This window comes from Monocercomonoides exilis, assembly GCF_001643675.1.
Source record: "Monocercomonoides exilis strain PA203 chromosome Unknown scaffold44-821271, whole genome shotgun sequence".
NCBI lineage: Eukaryota > Preaxostyla > Oxymonadida > Polymastigidae > Monocercomonoides > Monocercomonoides exilis.
Genome location: NW_027150589.1, coordinates 253,146 through 273,797, shown reverse-complemented (window position 1 = coordinate 273,797; position 20,652 = coordinate 253,146). Strand labels below are relative to the sequence as shown.

Genomic DNA, 20,652 nt, shown 5'->3' with positions numbered 1-20,652 from the left:
AGAATATAAAGATATGTGCATGTTGCTGTTACAGAATACAAAAAAAGTGATGAAGTGAATAAATTCAAAAATGGTAATAAAAGGTGAACGAAGTGTTTCAGTGTTACAAAAGCCCAATGAAATTCCCTTTGAGCGAGGCAGGAAAAGGACCTCCGCCAGCAAACAGTTCGATCGATTCGGGTGAAAAAGAAAGAGTGAAGACGGAATTCGGAATGGCTACACCCTCACTCTCTCTTTCAATCAGCTGTTCAAGAACTGTTTGCAGAAGTTGCGTATCAGGAATCAAAGGAGAGTGCAGATGAGGCCTTGGAGGAGATGGAATTACAGGGGTGGTTTCTGCAGTTGAATTCTCTCTTCGATTAGCAAAAGACGTATCACCAAGCCGGTTCGTCGAAGGAAAATTGCCTTCTTCGAGAGAATGATCGTTGAAAATGCTGTCATCGAAAGCGTCCGTTGATATTCTTCGAACGTGATTAAGGTTCATTCTCTCCGTAGTATTCTCTCTTTCATCATGCTCTAAAGAAAATAAGGGATCAATAGCTTCTCTCTCTTCTTCAGCTCTTTCATCATTTCTGTCATCATCATCTTCTTCTTCTTCTTCGACTTCTGCTCTTTGCTCGTTGGTGTTGCCTGTGATTACACTAAATTCGTCGGTGAACAATGTTCCTCTTCCGATTTTGTATGTGATTTCATCGGATGAAGATCTAAAGCACTGTTGTTCCGTTTGTGTTGAAGCCAAAGATGAGGGCAAATCAGAATCCGTTGATCCAATTTTCACAAATTTCATCATTCTTTCATCGACAACACCAATCTTTCCATCTCCCATTCCCACCCACACGTCATGTCCAAGCGATGATAAAGATCGAATGCCTAAAACAATAAAAGCACGAAATTTGAAAATTGAGAAAAATTAAAATTACAAAATAAATATTTAAGAAAAAATTGTGATTGATGAATTCAAAAGATAAATTCCATCAATTAAAGTAATTCTCACTTCTTAAAGAAGAATATTGGTTTTGAGAATGCCAAATTTTGCATTGGACAAGTGTATTCGAGAAGGATAACCACTCCCGAAACGAATACGAATTTTTATGAATATTCTTTTGATTTTATAAATTTCAACCTCAATAGAGGTGAATGATTATGCAACTTTAACACAATAAATATGAATTTATGTGTGTACTAATATTATAAATGCAAAAGCATTTGAAGGAAACCATCAACAGATGGAACCAGTATGTTCAAGCAACAAAGTGAAATAACACACTTAAAATATGAACAATAGAACATTTTCATAAATAAAAATTAGAATAAAATCAATTTGCAAGATAAAAAATAATGATGGCTCGCAAAGATGCCTTTGAAAACAATTCAAATAAAGCACAACTCAAATGCAAATATCAAAATATAAATACAAAAATGTAAGCTTTAACATTTCTTTGTAAGAATAAAAATTATAAAAGAATTTGTGAAATTAAAATCTGTTAAAAAAAAGTTTAAAAACAATTAATAACGTAGTAATCAAAGAATTTATAAAAATACATTAAGTAGCAATAAATAACAAAAGATGAATACCTTCATCTTTCAAAATATGAATAAAAATAATAATAATATAAAACACAACGTAACACAATAAATAAATAAATCAATGAATAAATGAAAGGCAGTTCTTTTAGTTATGCTCAATGGATGAACATTATTATTCTAGTATAACAAATGCAATACAAACACAATAAATAAATAAATAAATAAAAATCAACAAAACGTGTTGCATTAAATAAAGGAGGTATTGCATTATTACTATCATGAAAGCCTTTGTTAATAGCTGCTCCATAAATAGCATATTTATCTCCTTTTCCAAAAATCCTTCATCATTCAGACCTTGTCCAGGGCACAGAATTTGACTGGAACAAAATGGTGAGTCGCAATTGTGATCACAAGCCCAAGAAGAAGCATTTGCTACAGAATAAATCGAAGTGCTAGAAGAATGACAACATATTCCACGCTGTGGCTCTCTTTCATCCAAAAATAGCAAATGTGTAAACGATCCCACTGCAATCCTTCCGCTTCCTCCTCCATAATTTGCTGTTTTCCTTCCACTCAGCCATCCATGCACAGAATCCCCGCCTTCATTGAGCAGCTTTACAGACAGCCTTTCTGCTCTCTTGCTCCTAATTTGGTCGAATTCTTCCCGTTCACAGAGATTCTCCTCTCTTTTCCGCCTTTTCTCCCGCTCATTTCTGCGAAGCATTTTTTCATCCCTCCAGTCCCTTGCATTTAGCCATGTGCCTCCATCAACATCTTCTTCATATATGCTCACGTTATGATCATCCAATTCTTCGTTCTCGTATGCAGAACCCCTAAACAGTTCATCCCCATTGCTGCTGCAAGCTGCCACTCCACCGTCACAGACAGTAAGGCATGTCAAATCACTGAGATGTGTTGGTAGGCTCAAATTAATCAATGGAACAAGTCTTGATTGATCCAAAGGCAGACAATCAGAAGAAAAACTTCCACGCGACGGATGCGTAAAATTGACATCCCAAATTGATACTGTATGATTCAGTGAAAGTGTGCAAAAAGAAGAACGTTTATTCTGATTTAACGAAATATCACGTATTTTATTGCATCCTGATTCAGATTCACAAACAGGAGAAATGAATTTCGGAAAATTCTGCGACAAATCATTTTCATTTAAAAAATTTGCAACTTTGTTAAAGTTACATGTTTCTCTACATTTCTTTAAGTCACTACGTAAAATGTTCCACACTCGAACGCTTCCATCTCTACCGCAGCCGACAATGGTGACATCATCAATCCATTTAATCCCAAAAACCCAATCATTCATTCCTTCGCAAATAGCCTTCCCCTCCAACGAAGGCAAGCTTAATACGGCTATATCACAAGGGTTCTCTCCTCCACTAGCTAACAATGTTCCTGATGGGTTAATGCTCATTGAATGGATTCCACAACAAGTTTCTTCATAAAAACGACGTCCGTGAGGTAGATCATGAAAAAAGATTTTTTCCTTAAATGCATCCATATTGCAGAGGATATTATCTTTTGTTCCAAAAACACAAAAACGATCAGAAATCCACAAAGAAGAAAACACTTTGTCTATTCTTTTGGTTGGAACAATATCCCTTTCTCTAAGCATTCTTTTTCTATAAAAAATAACGAATTACATCGTATCAAAGATAAATTTTTGGTTTTTTCAATGTTATTGAAAATGCAAACTTTTTTGATGCTGTAAAAACGCTAATCCAAAGGGGTATCGTAAATTGAGAATAAAAAGATCTTTTCATAAACATATTTATAAAGCTAAATAAAATGAAAGAAACAAATAATTCCATTTCAGCAAGACAAACTTTAAATTATCTCTTTTCATTGAGTTTTCCGAATTAATAAAACTAAAAGTCTAGCATGAAGAATATATTAAAGAAACTGAAACGCTATTTCAATTATTAATTCAAAAACAAAATACAACTTTCGCGTTTGTTGTATCTCAAAGCAATTAGATAATGATCTAACCCATTTATAATATTTTTCAAATGAAAATTTTCATTTCATAAAAAAGAGAATAAAAGAGATGTTTTTTTTTTTAACCCTGGATGACGTGAAGAAAAAATATTGGGTAAAGTGTCACATACTGGGTCCGACTTTTTTTAATGAAAGCAACTTCCAATAACTATTTAGCTTAATTTTGTTATTTATATGATTATTTGTTGTTATAAGTGAGTGAAAAATATGTTTGAATTGAGTAATAAAAAAAACAAATTGAAAATATTATATTTTTTCATTATCTGTGTAACTTGAAGCTGAAGAGCCATCGCAAGAACCTAAACTGTCACTATCAGTTTTTCAACGATGAATTTGCATCTTCAATTTTATCGTCCAAATCCGTAACATCTGATGTTATATCTTCTGTGTCATATTCTTCTTGTATTTTCAGAAACCCAAATTGATAAATCATTCCAATTAATTGAATAAAGATAACTTTTAAAAAACACTTTAAACGAAAAAAGTTGACAGATAATCTTGAAGAAACTTATTGCTAAACCCCGATTTTGGGAAAAATGATCTCATATGGTGCCACATGCCTTCGACGGTATTTGTACAAGCCCCTGTGATAGGATCTCTGAAGTTTCTTTTATGTGTCACAATTTTGTGTTCAAAACCAAAATCCTGTAAAACTTTATAGGGAGCCCACTCATCACTCATGATTGTAGATCCTTGAAAAATGTGAGCTTGAATTATAGGTAGCAAGTGCTTTCTTTTTCTTGATTTTACAATCCAAATCATTTTTTTCTGAACTGTTCCATCCATTTTCCTCTCAATTGCTCCAAAAACACATTGCTGCCGTTTTGAGCTACCTCTTTTGCACTTTCTTCTCCTCAAAATGGCTTCATCGATTTCAACGACGATTTCAGATCCCCCTAAAATTATTTAATGCTCGATCAAGAAATTCGTGCATGAGACACGACAAATACTGTACCATTATTCAACGCTGTTGTATGATAAATCCAATAGATTCTTTGTATTTTTTTTTTTTTTGAATCCCTAAGGAGAAATAAAGAATCAACAGCAGAATCTTTCCTAACCCTATTTTATTATGCTTGAAAACTGATGTTTAAAACAAAGATTTTTTCGATCAACATTTTTCACATTTCCAATATGATGCATTTCCGCCCTTTTTGATACACGTGAAAAATACTCTGTTTTTCCTGCAAAATGGCTTTTTCACTTTTAAAATGTGTTAAAAAAACGGATTCCAAGAATCGTTTTTTTTAACACATTTAACGAGGGATTGAAGCTCAAAAACTGACATAGAAAAATATCAAAGATTTCGATCACAACGTTAACAATGATCAAAACCCATAATTCTAATTAATTTCTATTAAAATCATAAAAGAAAAAACGAAGAAATGAAACACATAAAAATGTTTTATATTAACTTATCAATCAGTGGTAAATTATTATGTTCAATTTTATTGAGAAAATACGGTACCCAATTTGAAACATCTTTCAAAATATCGTAAAGTCTTTCACCAATTTTCCACTTCAAAAAAATAATAAAAATAAAAATAAAAATTAAAATTAAAATTAAAATAAAAATAAAGATGATGGAAATCATTTCAAAAGCAATAGAAGATACAATAGATATATTTCAACAACTATCTGTATTTAGCAAAATACAAAGTTGTTACAAAAAATAAAGATTTGCAACGGATAAATTACACTTGTTGCGAAATAAACCTATTCTTTCAGAAAGAGATTATATATATATAAAAGGAAACAAAATTTGTTTGTGTTTTGAGTCACTTGCGTTCCAGTTGCATTTACTTATAATTTATCATTCAAAATGAGTTTTTAACAGTTAGTTGATCCATTCATTATGTTAGCATCATTTCACAATCATGAAAAACAAAACATAATTATTTTATAATCTGTTGTTTTAAAAATTTGTGTTGACATACTATTTAATAACAGCTCAAGCTCTCATGGTGGACATTCGGATTATCCTATGGCTAATCCTTCAAGCGGATAACATTTTTCACCTGAGTCTTTTTTATCAGCAACTTCTTCAACATCTTTGAGTTCATGTCAAACTTTTTGTTATTCAAGCCAAACATGTTTGACTCAAATGTGTTTCATTTCAATCTCTCAACTGATTGCAAAAGATAAAGAGTTTGCCTTATTTTTATTTTGAATTATTTTTGGTTCGTAATTTTCATCAATTTATTGAAAAGCAAATGATAAAGAAAAAGAAAAAAATTTCGATCGTGCAATTTGTGAATCAGATTCTTATCAACAAAGAATATAAAACTCGAATCTCTCAAACAAAAATAAGAGACCTTCCTCCCCCAGAGCCAGAAGGAAAATTGAACGACTTTATTCGGACAAAAAAGGCATTTGAAAGATTCGGATTATCAGAAAATCATATTTTTTCAATTGTTTGTGAACTCGATAGCATCATTTCCAAAGTACCAAGGAGAGGTCCTAAGGGTATTTTTTCAACAACAGATAGATTGCTTTATTTCTTGGAATGGTTGTCGTCGTGGACAACTCAAACTCAAATTGGGCTATGGTTCGATAAAACAAACCACGTGATTTCTGTCTCGATAAATTTCTTCCGTCCTTTTATATTACATGTTCTCAGGCAAATGAACGAAAAAAAGAGAAGACCAGTTTTAATTGAAAGCGACGACTTATTCGGAGATGTTGCGTTGTTGGTTGATGCAACCTCCATACGAACTGAGAAGCCAGTTGGAAGTTTTGAAAAACAAAAATTTTTTTGGGACGGACATCATAAAGTTTATGGTGTTAAAATTCAAGTTGCTGTTGCCGCTTCTTATCCATTTGAAGCTTTATTCGCATCTGAAGTCGTTGAAATGCATATCCATGATTTCTCTCTATTTTGAAAGGATTTGCATCTATTATTTGAATATTTTCAGATTTCAAATGAGGATAGACATAAGAATTGCCTGAATGAATGCAATACTCAATGGAAAATAATTGGGGATCGAGGATATCACGGGGTTGGAGAAGGGTTGGATCTAATCACTCCAATTAAAAATACCAAATCCAAAGATGAAATGGAATTCAATGTGAGTCTTGCAAAAAAACGAATTCCAGTGGAATGGTTTTTTTGTAGGATGAAACGGTCGTGGATACAATGCGCATGCATATATCGGAATAAGCTGGACGATGCAAAAATTGATATAGAAATTGCTGTGTGGCTGACATATATAAACATACAGGCAAACGATCTGACAAAAGACGATTGGAATTCTGAGAAGCAATGCCTTATTTTTTATCAAGATGAAGTGAAAAGACAAAGGGAAAAAAGATACAAATCAAATTTATTTTTCAGGGAGAAAATGAAAAGAAAACGATAATCAATGCAAGATGAAAAAATACGAATGGATTATTCAAAACAACGGAAAATTGCATGTGACGAGATCAACAAAGAAGCAGAATCCAACAAAGAATGACCATTAGCGATTTGCACTTTTCTTATTTCGGTTTTTTTTCATTTTAACTCGGGTTTCCTTTGTCTTTAAGATCTCTTAGGTTTTTTGCAGCCCAGTTTTTCCTCAACTTCACTGCAAATAAATTTAACAAATAATAAGTTAATGAAGTTCAAAAATAATATTTCTCAGAAAAAATAGTATTAAACAATAACCTGAGGTTTTGTCAATCAGTCCCATCTTTTCGATTTGTTCTTCTAATGCAGATATTTAGCCTTTTCTTTAAAATAAAAATAACATATTTAATTTATAAACCTGTCATCAATTGTCAAGCTGCTGCAAAACAAAACACACGTCCATCTTTCGTAAAGATATCTAATATGAATTTGTATCTATCAACGGAACTGATGTCAATGCCTCTTGCAGAATGCAGAAAAGTCCATGTTCTGCATTTGAGTTTGCCCTCACCGGCTTCATTTCCCTCCTCCACGACGCCTCTCTCACCCTCCTTTCCTCAACATTTGTTCCTCTTCAAACACTCACTTTCAGCGCGGTTGACACTAAAATCACTGGAAATGGCACAACTGCCTCCACCATCGCCTCCAGTGGTATTCCCCAACCACAAAACTCACATTCGCAGTCATCACAATCAACATCATCATTTTCTTCATTTTCTTCATTATCAACATCTTCTTCACCAGATCCATCAGCCTCGTCTGCCCTCTTCCAACAGACACAAGACTCAATAACAGTACCTGCCCTCTCCATCGATAACAACTCCACAAATCAAATCATCCCCATCCTCTTCCACCTCTCCTGTAACTCCCCCACTTGCATTGGTTCAAACGCGTTCCTTTTGCAATTTGCGTTTTTTAACCCTCAAATTATAACGAATTAATAGATAATAATTATTTAAAAACTTTTTATGGACCGATTTTTCGAAAAGAATTTTATTTGTTGAAATAAATGGTTTTTGAAAAATGACCAAAAAAACATGAATTTCATTAAAAAAATAATCAAATTTTAAAGAAAACGTGATTTTTGGACATCCAACGTGTTTGCATTATTATAAAGACTTATTATATTTGTTAATTTTCATCAAAAAAATGAAAATCATTAACAAAAAATTTATTCATTCATCTTTGATCTAACCCACAATATATTTATTTATTATATGAAAAGTGAAATATGCTTTTTGAGCAGAAATCGAACTCAAAAGTTTGTGATTCGTTCTCTTTTATATGTTAATATAAGTATATAATTATATGCCCACTTGTTTTATTTTGAAAACAGCTCCTTTTTTCAAACAGATTATCATGTTTTTTTTCGCTTGAATGTTAAAAAGCTGCAAATTTCAAATTTCAAATAAGGTTGCAATAGCTCGAAAAAAGTATTATATGATTCATTCTATCAAATAAATATTTATTTTGTTTTTTCCTTTCAAATGTTTTTTTTTTTTTTTTTTTTTTTTTTTTTTTTTTTTTTTTTTTTTTTTCAAGTATTAGGCTCGATCATTACATTTTAAAATAAATCTTTTTTGCACAGATTAACTTCAATTGTCCAAATCAATTCGATATTTAGAAATAAATACAATGCACACAATAAAAGTTTGTTTTTTCTTTTAAAAAAAGAATTGTTAAAATGAGATTTGTTTAACTCTAATAGTGAATTTGATGTTGCAAGATGTGGAAGCGAGGATGATCCATGCCAAACGATGTGGAAAGGGATGGAAAACATGGAAAAGGGGAATGGAAAGAAAACCATTCAAATTGAAGGATCAACAATTATTCAAGATTCATTCAACGTGTCCAATTATCAGATCAAAAAGAGTGTGAAGATGGGAGAAGAGAATGTGAAAGCAACTTTGAATTTTGAAAAGTCAATTGGAAGTCAACTGGAATATTTCATGGTGAATGATATTCATCTTGAATTGACGAATATCCATCTGCAACTGTTAACTGGATTTGACAATTCAGCCAAAACAATTATTTCAAACAAAGAAGGAGCTTTGGTGATAAGTGGTTGCTCATTCCATTCAGAGGCAGAAGTGAACAATGGATTTGATTGTGTGTTTGTGGATGTGATTGGAGGAACAGTGGAAGTGAATGATTTGTCGATGGAATCGTGCAATGTTGGAAACAGTATTTTTGTCATTCATGATTCTGGAATAACTTGCCATTTTGTGAATGTTCGAGTGGAATCGTTGAATGAAAGTGGTGGTTGCATTTTATCAATCAAGAAATCTGAACAAGGATTGAAGATAAATGAAGGAGGTGATGAAGAATGTGTGAATATTGAGATTGAGAAATCATCATTTTCAGGAGTGAAAAGAAGTGACGATGGAGCAAGCATTTTGGAGTCAACAAGTGAGAAAAAGATTTGTTTGGTTGTGAATTCGAGCAACATCACAGAAGACAAGGCAGAAACAAGTGAAAAAGGAGGGGCGATATTCTTCACATTGGGTGCATCAGGATCGATGAAGATGATTAACTCAACAATCATCCATTGCAGCTGCACAAATGGGAGAGGAGGAGGGGTGTATCTGGCAACAAAGGAAAGAGGGGATTTGAATTTCACATTTATGGGAATGAAGTTCAGTGCGAACACAGCAAGAGTGGGGAATGATATTTTCATTGAATGTTTCAACATCACATCGCAGATCAATGAAAGACAATTTCAGTTTGATCTTCGAGAGAATCATTATTCACGAATAAATGCAATCTATGGAATTGATAGTTGTGAACACAAAGAAGATACGAATCTGATTGAGTTTGTGACTATCCATCAGAGTGACACAATTGTTGTGAGCAGTGCGGTTGGATCGAATGACAGACAATGTGGAACAAATGCTCTTCCATGTGATTCAATTGAACGGGGTCTGATTCACTTGACATCAGAGCTGATAAGTCAAATTCTCATTGTTGAAGAGAGTGTGATTGGAGAAGAGATAAATCTGAAGGAAATGAGTCTGAGTTCGAAGAGCAGAGAGATGTGTGAAGTTGAAGTGAAATCAAACATTGGAAAAACAAGAGAGGCATTGATAACAACAACTGGAACAGTCTCATTATTGAGAGTGAATTTTGTGTTTGATTCAGATTTCATCTCTTCCCACGAATCACTGATATCACCAGAGAGAGGGATTCTTGAAATTATGAATTGCTCATTCACAGCAAAACAATTGACGGACGGAGTTAATGAAGCTTTTGCAATCATTCCATTTCACATCATTAATACGGCAGAAGGAGAATTACAACTTGATGCATGTGCAATATCAAATCTCATTCTTCAAAAATCTTCAATATGGCACTTTCTTTTTGAAATATCAGAGATCTTCCCATTATAGTTTTTTATCGATAAACGAATAATATATGGGACGAAATTTTGTGTTTTATGAATTTTGTTCCACACAGTTCTTTCAAAGATTTTTTTCGATTTTTATATTTTCATATTTAATATTGCACGATCATGGAAGAATAATTTCCATACGATTGCAGAAAAAGTTTGGAACAAATCATTGAATTTTTCATAAATGAAAGAATTCTGTCCCATATCATAAAAAGATAATGCACCATTTTGATATTTATCACAAGTATAAAACATTTCTCAATTTTTATTATTTTCCATAAACCAAAATAGCTTCTATCATTTCAAAAATTAAAGGGATATTGTTTTTTTATTAACAATTCATATTTTCATTGATATGTGAAGAAGTCATTGCTTTCATAGCATGTTTTTCGAACATCTTTTCACAACACTATTTTTGGTGATTAATGCTATTCATTATTCGTTAAAAATGAACAACAATTTGAATAATTATTGACTTGATTGAAAATGGAGCGTGAATCAGAAATGAGGAAATCGCTTGCGTTAAATCAACATTTATCGTGCATGTTCTATTATTTATCATTATTATTTTAAGTTATTTATTTTTTAACATTCATTTTTTGACTAATGAAAATAACAAATTAATCATTCCTATATATCTTTTTAAAAATCTTTTGAAAAGTTACACACAATTTCCAACATAGGAAAATGTATGTTTTGGATCAAATAGTTAAGCTGGTTATGCTGCTTTATGGAAGGAATGAGAAGAAGGAGATGGAGATTGGTGCTTTGCAGAAAATAGAACAAACAGCTGTACAGGTCTTGTTCTTCTTGGATAATCACGTGCTTCACTGCTTTTGCGAAATGAAAGGCAAACTCCAATCAAACCTCTCTCTATCCGCTGATTGCGCTATTCTCTGAGCAAATGGTAATCAGAATTGCGCTCTACTTAGACTGCTCGTCAGACTCTGACACTTCCTCCATCTTTTCAGCCTCCACCATGGCCACATCTTCCTCTGATGTTTCTGTGAAGAATTAATATTCACAAAATAACCTCCCACTTCACAACGTCCGAGCACGAAGATGATCTCTGGAAGAAGTGCATACGGTAGAAGGCGTCAGAGCTGCTGAATGGTGCAAAGGGGCACGCGACAAAGAAGACGGTGGAGTTTTCTATCGGGATGATGGCGTGAGAGTGCCTGACGCTGCAGATGCCATTTGTGGAATACGAGGCTGAGGTGGCAGGGCAGAAGATTGTGAATGGAGAAAGACCTGACCTGAGAAGGTTGAGGGGGAACTCGGACGAGAATGGTGTTCGGGCGAGCCTATCGGGAGCGGCAGGAGAGCGGCCGACGTTGAGAAAGCTGCGTCGAGAGTTTGATAAGTGCTTTGGGGGAAGGGAAGCGTTGGTGAAGATAACTTATGCAATTAACCTGAAGGACACCGCATTGGATGACAAGCAAATCACAATTGCGAAAGCTACGGAACTCGTTGGGAAGTTCAGAGATTGAAGAGTGAATAAAGTGAAGATGATAATTTTTTTTGCTGAAAAAGCATTTTTGTTTAAATCAACCTGAATATTTTCATTTATTATTTTGAGTGAATTTCTCTTGATAAAGTTTTGTTTTGAACGTTATCACATTTCTTCTTGTGTCAGACATCGATTTTTTGGTTTTTGTATGTTGTGCATCTCTTTGCTCATTCTTTTAATCAATAAAGAATGTACGAATTTTTTGAATGGCACTTTAATATTTGAAAATTCAAATTTCAAATTCACTTGGTCTCAGTGTTCTTAATAAGCAAGCTATTATTATTTTCGCAATTTTTAAAAGAAGTGTTTGAATTTTGTTTGTGGAAAAAAATAATTAACACAAGATATGAATGATAAAGTTGATTTAGAGTTGAATCAATAAGAAAAAGTTTCATTTTCCAACAGGTGATTTATGTCTTATTTCATTTTCCTCCATCCCAATCTGCATTTTTTCCTTCCCACTTTTTCTGCTATATCCTCTTCTTGATTTGCATCCTCTTCACCCGTTTCCAAAACCAAATCTTCTTCCTTCTCCTTCACCTCTTCAATTTCTTCAAATTTCACTTCAACTTCTTTAATCCCCCTCTTCAGCCACCTCATCTTCCTTTGCTCCTTTCAATTCCTTCTTCTTTTCTGCCTCTTTCTCTATACACGGGAGAATTGTTTCTTTCGCAACAACAACTTCTACTACGTTTGATTTCAATCTCCACTGCTCCATAATTGACGTTTCTCCACTTATCTTCACCACCGATTTTGCAGCCTGTTTAGGGTTTCTCAGACGCTTTTATGAAAGAAAACGATCAGAAGACACAGCGTTTAATTGCTCTTCCTTTGAAATCTCAGCTTTCCCTGAGAAGAAGAAAGGATGGAAGATGAAAATTATGGATCTATAATTATTTGTTGGTGTGCAATTAAAGAACACGTTGAAATCACAAACATTATTAAAAAAATTTAGGTTTGGATTCAATTTGAAAGATAAATTCTTCGGCAAGTTTAAGCATGATGAGATGCTCCACGGTTTTTTTTCCAATATGATTTCTTCAGAAGTTTCATTTAGAAAAAATTCGACAATTTTCACAAAAAGAAGACAAAAAATTCAAATAAAGAATTATAACAGTGAAATACGTAGTTGCAGCAACAAACCAAGATATGTCAAAGCATTTCATTCAGATAAAGAGAAAATGACCTGAAATATATGTAATTATTTCCTAAAAACAATCAATTTCTCTTCGAATAAGAAAAAGTTTATCAAAACTTTTCTTTTTTGTATTTCGTTCGTTGCTGATCTTATTTTAATATGAATACTGCGTTATATTGGATAATTGTGTATATTCTTCTTCGAACAGACCTAACAGAAATAAATTTCTATTGATCTTGGATAAATAACAATACTTTCGAAAGCTTTTTTTCAGAATTGTCATAATTCCAAAAGCAAACCATGTGGAAGAACGAATTTCAAGATGGACATCATGTGTGCAGAATAAAAGAAACGGGTTAGAAATTCTTTTTGAAATATCAGAGATCGTCTGACATTTGCTTTTTTTCAAATAATAAATAATATGTCATATTTCAACAACTCTTCATTGCAGTACAAACAATGAAATTGAAACTATACTTTCCTTTTGTTTTTTTCGATAAACCAGAATAGAATTTTTTATTAAAAATATGAAAGGAGGTATTTTTAATTTTTACTGCTTTCATCAATCTACAAGGAAACAATGGTTTATTTTGTTAATTTCTTATAGATATTCAAATTACATATATTGAAAAATGCATTATGTTCCTGTTTGAATGTTTTCTGTCGCAGTGAACACTTATTTAATAATATTTGTTGCAAAAATGTAACCAACAAACATTTTTCATATTTACCAAAAACAGTCATTTGATTCAAGTTTTGATATGTTTGTTGCATTTTTATTTTGCAGTTTTTTTTTCTAAAAGCAGCATTTTATCTTTTATGGTCATTACATATTCGTAGTCATTTGTTTCAACTCGATTGACATAAAAACAGTTTTAAAGATTGGATGCATAAAATAAGGTCTAATTCTGAACTGAGAAACTCGTTGAAAATGTTTCTTTTTGAAACACATTAAAAATAGAAGATGGCAATCTATTTGGATATGGAAAAGTGGAATGTCCCGAGATACAGGAAAATGAAGAAGTTTACCCGCAACTGTGTATAAAATATTGTCGATCTGATGAAGTTTTGCGTGATCTCCAGCATTGGCAACAGATTGTTCGGTTGCGTCTTTTTTTCAGTCCGGCTTTAATATGCTTATCGCTCGCCGTGATCAGCTAGAATTCCTTGGAATTCTTTTCCTACAGCAATCTTTCGCTCCTTCGTTGAATTTCAAGCAACACTGCACATTTTCATCATCTTCAAATGCGAAAAGCTCAAACAGCTTTTCTCCGCCATCATTCGGAGGAGAAAAAAAATACTCCGTTGGATATTCCACAGGTTTACCCAGGCTTTGCTTTGAAGAAGGCGCTGCTATCGCTCTGCAGGAAGTGGAATGAGTTATGAAATGTTTTAAATTGAGTGAGTGGAATATTGGAGGTTACTGGCTAATTACAAGTTGTGTCTGGCATTTGGATGAATATATCATTGCAGTGTTTATGGAAACAATGCAGAATGTCAAAAAAGGGAACGAGGTAGTTTCATTTGCTTTCTTCTTCCTCCTCTTCCTCCTCTTTTTCTTCTTCTTCTTCCTTCTCCAGTCATATTTCCTATCCTACTGCTTCATTCTTATCTATGATATTTTCTTCTTCTTTTTCTTCTTCTTCTTCTTCTTTTTCTTCTTCTTCTTCTTCTTCTTCCTCTTCTTCTAATTCTTCTTCTTCTTCTTCTTATTCGAATTTATATTCTTCCTCTTCTTCTTCAATTAATACACCACCTCATCCTCATCCTTCTTCCTCCTCCTCTTCCTCTTCTTCCTCTTCCTCTTCTTCCTCCTCTTCCTTTTCCTCTTCTTCTCTTTCTCCTTTTAATTCTTCTTCTCTTTCTTCTTCTCTTTCTTCCACTTCCACTTCTTCTTCTTCTTCTCATCCTTTTGCTACCATTTCATTGGTTAACACGTCATCATCATTATCTTCTTCTTCTTCTTCTTCTTCTTCTTCTTCTTCTTCTTCTTCTTCTTCTTCTTCTTCTTCTTCTTCTTCTTCTTCTTCTTCTTCTTCTTCTTCTTCTTCTTCTTCTTCTTCTTCTTCTTCTTCTTCTTCTTCTTCTTCTTCTTCTTCTTCTTCTTCTTCTTCTTCTTCTTCTTCTTTGATTTCTTCTTCTTCTTTGATTTCTTCTTCTTCTTTGATTTCTTCTTCTTCTTCGTCTTCGTCTTCTTCTCCACCTCATCATCATCACCACCACCACCATCACCATCATCCTATCCATTTCACTCACAATCTTTAAATGCCACCCCTTCTAACTCACCCTTCCAGATTCTGTCTCCAAAACATACAAACGCCGGCTTCCACAAAAAGTTTTCACATCATCTTGCTCTATAGCTTCTCCTCTCCCCACTCCTCTACGCGCTTCGGCCCATATCCTGATTCCCACGCCAACCGCTTTTTCCATTCCGATGTCTCCTCCACTCACTGTCTCCTCTTGCTTGTCCAGAGCAAAAGAATCCGAAAGACAAAGGTCGCAGCGCCTTCAAGAGCGAACGAAGCTTCAGAAGCAAGAAAAATGTTCGTTGAGTGGAAGCATTGATTCCATCGGGTTGATGATGCTGAGAGAAGAGGAAGAGTCCGGCTCCTGTGATAGTTACAATGAGGAAGAATAGGAAGATGAGGAATAAGAGGAAGAAGAGGACAATTGACTGGCAGACGACGAGAGAGGAGGGTTCAGTTTGTTTGATGTTTACAACTGGAGCGACAAGACAGACGATGCAGAGACAAAGGCAGAAGCAGAAGCGTAATAGAAGGATAGGAAGAAGGATAGGAGGAAAGAAGAGGTCATTCTGGCGGTTTGTGCGGACGGCGGGTTCACAACGATGATGAGCGAGAGAAACCTGATGCAAAACCAGAGGGAGAAGGAGAAGAGATAGATAAGGAGGAAGATAATAATACAGCAGATGAAGAAGGATGATGAAGTGTTTCCTGAAAGCGAGTGGTTGTCGCCATGGTGCGAATTGGGAAACGGAGGAGGAGGAGGAAGACAGGGAAGAAGAAGCAGAGGAAGGGAAGGAGGGAGTGATAGAGGAATCAGCAAAGGAGGAGGAGATGGAAGCGGAGGAGGAGGAAGAGGAGGAACAGTGGAAAGAGAGAGGAGCGAAGGGAGAGAAGAAAGAGAGAAGGAGGAACTGCAGTATGAGCAAATGAGACTGTTGAAGAAAGCGGGGCTGGAGTTTGTAGGGAGGGAAGTGAGTGAGATAGGAATTCTGTATGATAGCGAGATAATCCTCAACTTGGGCAATGAAGCTGGATAAAAGGCGGAAGAAGAAGAGCAAAGTGTAGCAAGAAGGTAGAGAACGCCGAAGAAGCACAGGAGGCAGAGAGTGAACGACGAAGAAAACGAGCATTTTGCACGGCAGAATCAGTAAAGTGGCTCGAAAGTGCCTGGCTCAGATTCTAATCGCTTAAGTCATTCGACTTCGGAACATCCGTTTGCATTGTCTGCCTTTTCTGATTCTGTTTCTTCCTCTTCCTCTTCTTCTTCTTCTTCAAAACTTACAAAATTATTAGACTCTTTCCCAGTCCAAATTATCACAAACCAGCGTCTCAACCAGCCATGCAATCACTTCTCTCTGCCTCACTGAAGTCTCTTTGGTTTCACTTCTCCTCATCTTCCAGCTGCTGCTTTCCCTTCCTCCACAAGCACTCTCCCCGTTCTGGCTGTGCCTGCTAATTCTGTAATACCATGTTGACAAATGAAAGAGAATCGGTGTTCTAAAAGCCAACAACGCCAGCTTCATCTCCTAAATCTTCCTCGCTACCAACGCCACATACGCTTCCACTTCCACAAAAGTTTTCTTTCCCCAATTCATTTCACAACTCGTTTTACAGTGGAGATGATAGCAGAGGAAGAGCAGACTGCTATTCACACTCCATCTGATTTTGGAAAGAAAGTTCAGAATGAAATGATTCATTCTGCTCCTGGATTGCAAAAGACGCACCGTTGTCTTGTGAAGTTTGGAGCGACTGTGGATGCTGCTGCTCTTCCATGTTGGTGGAAGTGGAAGAGTCAATATGTATATGGCCTGTGGAGTAATGTGCAACAGTTCGCAGTGTAAGAACTTGAGAGCCTGAGCGACTGTCAATGTTGGCTATCCGAACTGCTGGATTGCTGCTTTGTGCTGAAGATGATACCAACGATTGTTGATATGTGATGATTTATCTCAGACAAGAAGCCTAATGGATGAAGATTCCTATTTTTCACTGCAAAAGAAGAGAAAAGCATTCTTCCGTTTTGCCTGTTGGAAAGTCCCTTGTGTGAATGGGATTTGTAGCAAATGCATACAGACAAGATAGATGAATTGTCAGAAGAAGCTGACGACGAAGAAGAGGAAGAAGATGATGATGAATGAAAAAGAGAAGGCGAAGGTGAAGGCGAAGCAAAAGAAGAAGAGAGGTTGAAGTTTGAGGATTGAAAGATGAGAGTGGCAAGGTGGAGAAATTGAGGCAACCATCGGTGGTGAAGAATAGTGCAGCGAAGGTGCAGTGAAAAAAAAGAAAAAGAAAAAGAAAAAGAAAAAGAGAGGAACATAACAATTTGTACAGCAAATTGAGTGAGTATTTGAGGCTTTCCCTCACTAGCACTTCCCCATCATCATTTTTTGCAGGATCATCGTCATCAAGATCGTGTTTATTAAGGAATATTTCGGTAACGCTTACGTTCACTGGTTTGGTATCATCAATGGGTTCGTCTGCAGAAAGTGTATAGGTAGAGGAGAGGAAAAGAAAGTGGAATAGGAAGAAGAAGATGAAAATGAAGGCTTTTCGATAATTTGTTTATTAAAAATTTAATGAGGATTGGAGGTTCCAATAAAACAATGAACACAAATTCACACACAATTAGAAAAGCAATTTCCATGATTGGTACAATTGTTTGAGTATAGAAATATTCTACAGGTATGTCCAAATTTGTAATTCTTATTTTTCTTTCCTTTTTTATTTCGTTATTTCATATGAAATTCATCAAATCACAGTTTTCGCTTAATAATAACAATACGTATTTATTTCATAACAAATAAATCCATAAATAAATTGAAAACAACAAGAAAAGGAATGTTTCATTATTCAATTAAAAATTTTCGTGATTGGTTTGTTAAATAAACAACATTCATCGCTTTGTCAAACTTCAAAATTTGGCTGATTGCAAAGAATTTTAACGAGATATTAATACATTCAACATTAAGATAAAATAATTTCTATAAACGTTCTCAATGTTTATGAAGTGCTTATGTTCAATAATCAATCTTTTTAAGATTATTGTTCATATTGATCACTGAAACATTATAAAATTTAAATATGGAAAATGTTTGTGATTTGTTCTAATGCTATAAATCATTTGAGAATAATGTTATGGAAATGTTGTGTATGATAAGAGACAAAAATTGCCAAAAAATAGAGTTTTCGAATTTGTGATCTTTTGTGGGTTCGAAATTCAAGCTTTCCGACTTTTCAAAAAGATTGTGCCATATATCTATCATCATCACTTCCATCAGTGATTTATTTGTTTGAGATCAGCAATTCAACAGCTAAAACTTCTCTGATAGATATTAATGAATGTGGGCGATTGGAATTTATCAATATTAATACGGAAAATATCATAATTGAAGGAAATGAAGAATCATTAATATCGTGCCTGTCAATGAAAAAGACAATTCAGTTAGCAAATTGCACAATAGGTGGAGTCAGTTCAAACAAAACAAAAGGGAAGTTGATAAAGCTGGAGGATTGTTTGGATGTGAAAATGGACAATTGCATTTTTGATGGAAGCTCAAAGGAAAGAAATGAGAAGAATTTGAATGTGGAAGAAGAAGAGATGTGCAGATGGGATGGATCTCTTGTGGATGTTGTGAAGAGTTCTGTTTTGATGAAAGATACAACAATCTCGAATTCACCAGAAGGTGGAATAACAATGAGTGGAGGGGCATTGACTGTTAATGATGGAAGATTTGAGAACAACAATCCATCAATTGAAGGATTACCGTCATTGAGAAGGAACATCATCTGTTCAGATTCAGGAACATTGAATGCGATGAGTTTGAAAGGAGGGGATGGAGCTTTTCCAAATTCATCACTTTGGATGTTGAATGATGGGTGCAGTTTTGAAGGGATTGCTTCTGAGAGGGATTCATCGTTCTTCATTCCAGTTCTGGAGAGTGTGGAAGCAAAAGAAGAGGCAGATAGAATGAAGCTGATATTCAAAGGAATGCTTCTTGTTCCATGCAACTTGTCATTCTCAGTTGTGAAGAGGAAGGGAGAAGAGAAAAAAATTGAAAAGCATGATTTTGATTCAAATGGATTTTTATCGGAAAGAGAAGCAGAAGGGAGTGTGGCAAAGGATCTCATGAACAGTTGTGGAAATGAAATCGAAGTGAGTGTGCACATTATATTTGGGAATGCAGAACCTCCTTCCTCAACTGATCCATTTGTCCTAAAGAACAGGAGTGAATCCAAAACAAGTGGAGATGACAATGTTGTGAAAGGAGGCAACTTGACAAGTTCATAGTGGGATGTGATTGCCATGGCAATTGTTCTTTTTATTATTCTGATAGGATTTGTTGTTGTATCAATTCATTAAAGAAAGCAAAAGAGAAGAACAGAAGAATTGGAGGAGGTTGTGAATGACACAGTGAAGAAGGATCGGAAATTGATTGAGATAGTGATGATGGAAATGTTACCAGAGGAGCTGCTGAGGAGAGCAGAGAGAGAGGGAGAGGGAGAGAGATGGAAGGAGGGAGGAAAAGGGAAAGGGAAGGCAATTATGAGAAGAAGACAAAGATTTTGAGAAAAGAAGAAGAGGATTAAGAATATGAAGAGAGAGAAAGAGACAAGCGAAGAGAAAGGGAAAGAGATAGAGATAGAGATAGAGATAAGAACAGAACGAAGTGGGAGAAAGAGAGAAAAAGAGAAAGAGCAGCCGAAAAGCCAGTTGCCATTTCGTTTTCTCCGTTCCATCATTTTTTGCCACTAGCGTCTGTCAATTTAAACATCAGGCAGAATCTAGAAGGAGAGCTGAGAAGAAGAAGAAGAGGAGGAGGAGGAGAAGAAGAAGAAGCAATGAAGATGAATGAAAGAGAGGGAAGAAAGGGAGAGGAGCGAAAGATTAGAGCGACAGACAAGAACAGAGTGAATATGGAGATTTTGATGTGAAAGAACGCAATTTGCATTCTGGGAGAGAAAAAAGGAGAAGTGACTTGGACTATCCACAAATACGAGGAAGAGATAAAGTGAAAGATAGGGAAAGAGATAAAGATTGAGATTGAGATTGAGATAGAGATAGAGATAGAGATAAAGATAAAGATAAAGATAAAGATAGAGATAGAGAAAGAATTTGAAACTTCTTGTAATGGAATTTTTGTTCATTCTGTTATTTATTTGTCATTTTTTAATCAAACAATTTTTTCGTAGTTTTTTGACATTCCAAATAGATGAAGCATGCAACGGAAAGGCTGATGAATAAAAAGAACGCTCTTTTTTCTCAATGAACTGATATAAAATTTAAAAAGTGAAAGGAAAAATGAATATGAAATTTCTATATTTTTTTTCCAATGCAGTTCTTTTTGAAGGAGAAGCCCTTTAAATTCATTCGTATATTTTTTAAAAGAAATTGCAATAAATTTTAAAAGTTATTGAAAATATCAAATTGAATCGAATATCAATTAA

The 20,652-nt window shown here is 34.6% G+C and overlaps 7 protein-coding genes across 7 annotated transcripts; 5 read left to right on the top strand and 2 right to left on the bottom strand.

Annotated features, from left to right (window-relative positions):
- Nucleotides 1–6: 6 nt before the first annotated feature.
- On the bottom strand, nt 7–2,956 carry MONOS_5070 (putative DDB1- and CUL4-associated factor 12; the record flags this gene model as incomplete). The annotated part of the gene is made up of 3 exons (XM_067875190.1): nt 7–870; nt 1,882–2,596; nt 2,771–2,956. The coding sequence occupies 3 exons, from the start codon at nt 2,954–2,956 to the stop codon at nt 104–106; spliced, it is 1,668 nt and encodes a 555-aa protein (XP_067721899.1). The 3' UTR covers nt 7–103.
- A 4,546-nt stretch (nt 2,957–7,502) lies between these two features.
- MONOS_5069 (uncharacterized protein) lies at nt 7,503–7,739 on the bottom strand (the record flags this gene model as incomplete). The annotated part of the gene is made up of 1 exon (XM_067875188.1): nt 7,503–7,739. One exon carries the CDS (start codon nt 7,737–7,739, stop codon nt 7,503–7,505), a length of 237 nt encoding a protein of 78 aa, XP_067721898.1.
- Nucleotides 7,740–8,808: 1,069 nt separating this feature from the next.
- On the top strand, nt 8,809–10,314 carry MONOS_18045 (uncharacterized protein; the record flags this gene model as incomplete). The annotated part of the gene is made up of 1 exon (XM_067871025.1): nt 8,809–10,314. One exon carries the CDS (start codon nt 8,809–8,811, stop codon nt 10,312–10,314), a length of 1,506 nt encoding a protein of 501 aa, XP_067721897.1.
- A 1,192-nt stretch (nt 10,315–11,506) lies between these two features.
- Nucleotides 11,507–12,108, top strand: MONOS_15075 (uncharacterized protein; the record flags this gene model as incomplete). The annotated part of the gene is made up of 1 exon (XM_067867927.1): nt 11,507–12,108. The coding sequence occupies one exon, from the start codon at nt 11,507–11,509 to the stop codon at nt 11,804–11,806; it is 300 nt and encodes a 99-aa protein (XP_067721896.1). The 3' UTR covers nt 11,807–12,108.
- Nucleotides 12,109–14,578: 2,470 nt separating this feature from the next.
- Nucleotides 14,579–15,229, top strand: MONOS_15074 (uncharacterized protein; the record flags this gene model as incomplete). The annotated part of the gene is made up of 1 exon (XM_067867926.1): nt 14,579–15,229. One exon carries the CDS (start codon nt 14,579–14,581, stop codon nt 15,227–15,229), a length of 651 nt encoding a protein of 216 aa, XP_067721895.1.
- A 664-nt stretch (nt 15,230–15,893) lies between these two features.
- Nucleotides 15,894–16,247, top strand: MONOS_15073 (uncharacterized protein; the record flags this gene model as incomplete). The annotated part of the gene is made up of 1 exon (XM_067867925.1): nt 15,894–16,247. One exon carries the CDS (start codon nt 15,894–15,896, stop codon nt 16,245–16,247), a length of 354 nt encoding a protein of 117 aa, XP_067721894.1.
- A 2,486-nt stretch (nt 16,248–18,733) lies between these two features.
- On the top strand, nt 18,734–19,495 carry MONOS_15072 (uncharacterized protein; the record flags this gene model as incomplete). Its single annotated transcript, XM_067867924.1, has 1 exon — nt 18,734–19,495. The coding sequence occupies one exon, from the start codon at nt 18,734–18,736 to the stop codon at nt 19,493–19,495; it is 762 nt and encodes a 253-aa protein (XP_067721893.1).
- Between the last annotated feature and the right edge of the window lie 1,157 nt (nt 19,496–20,652).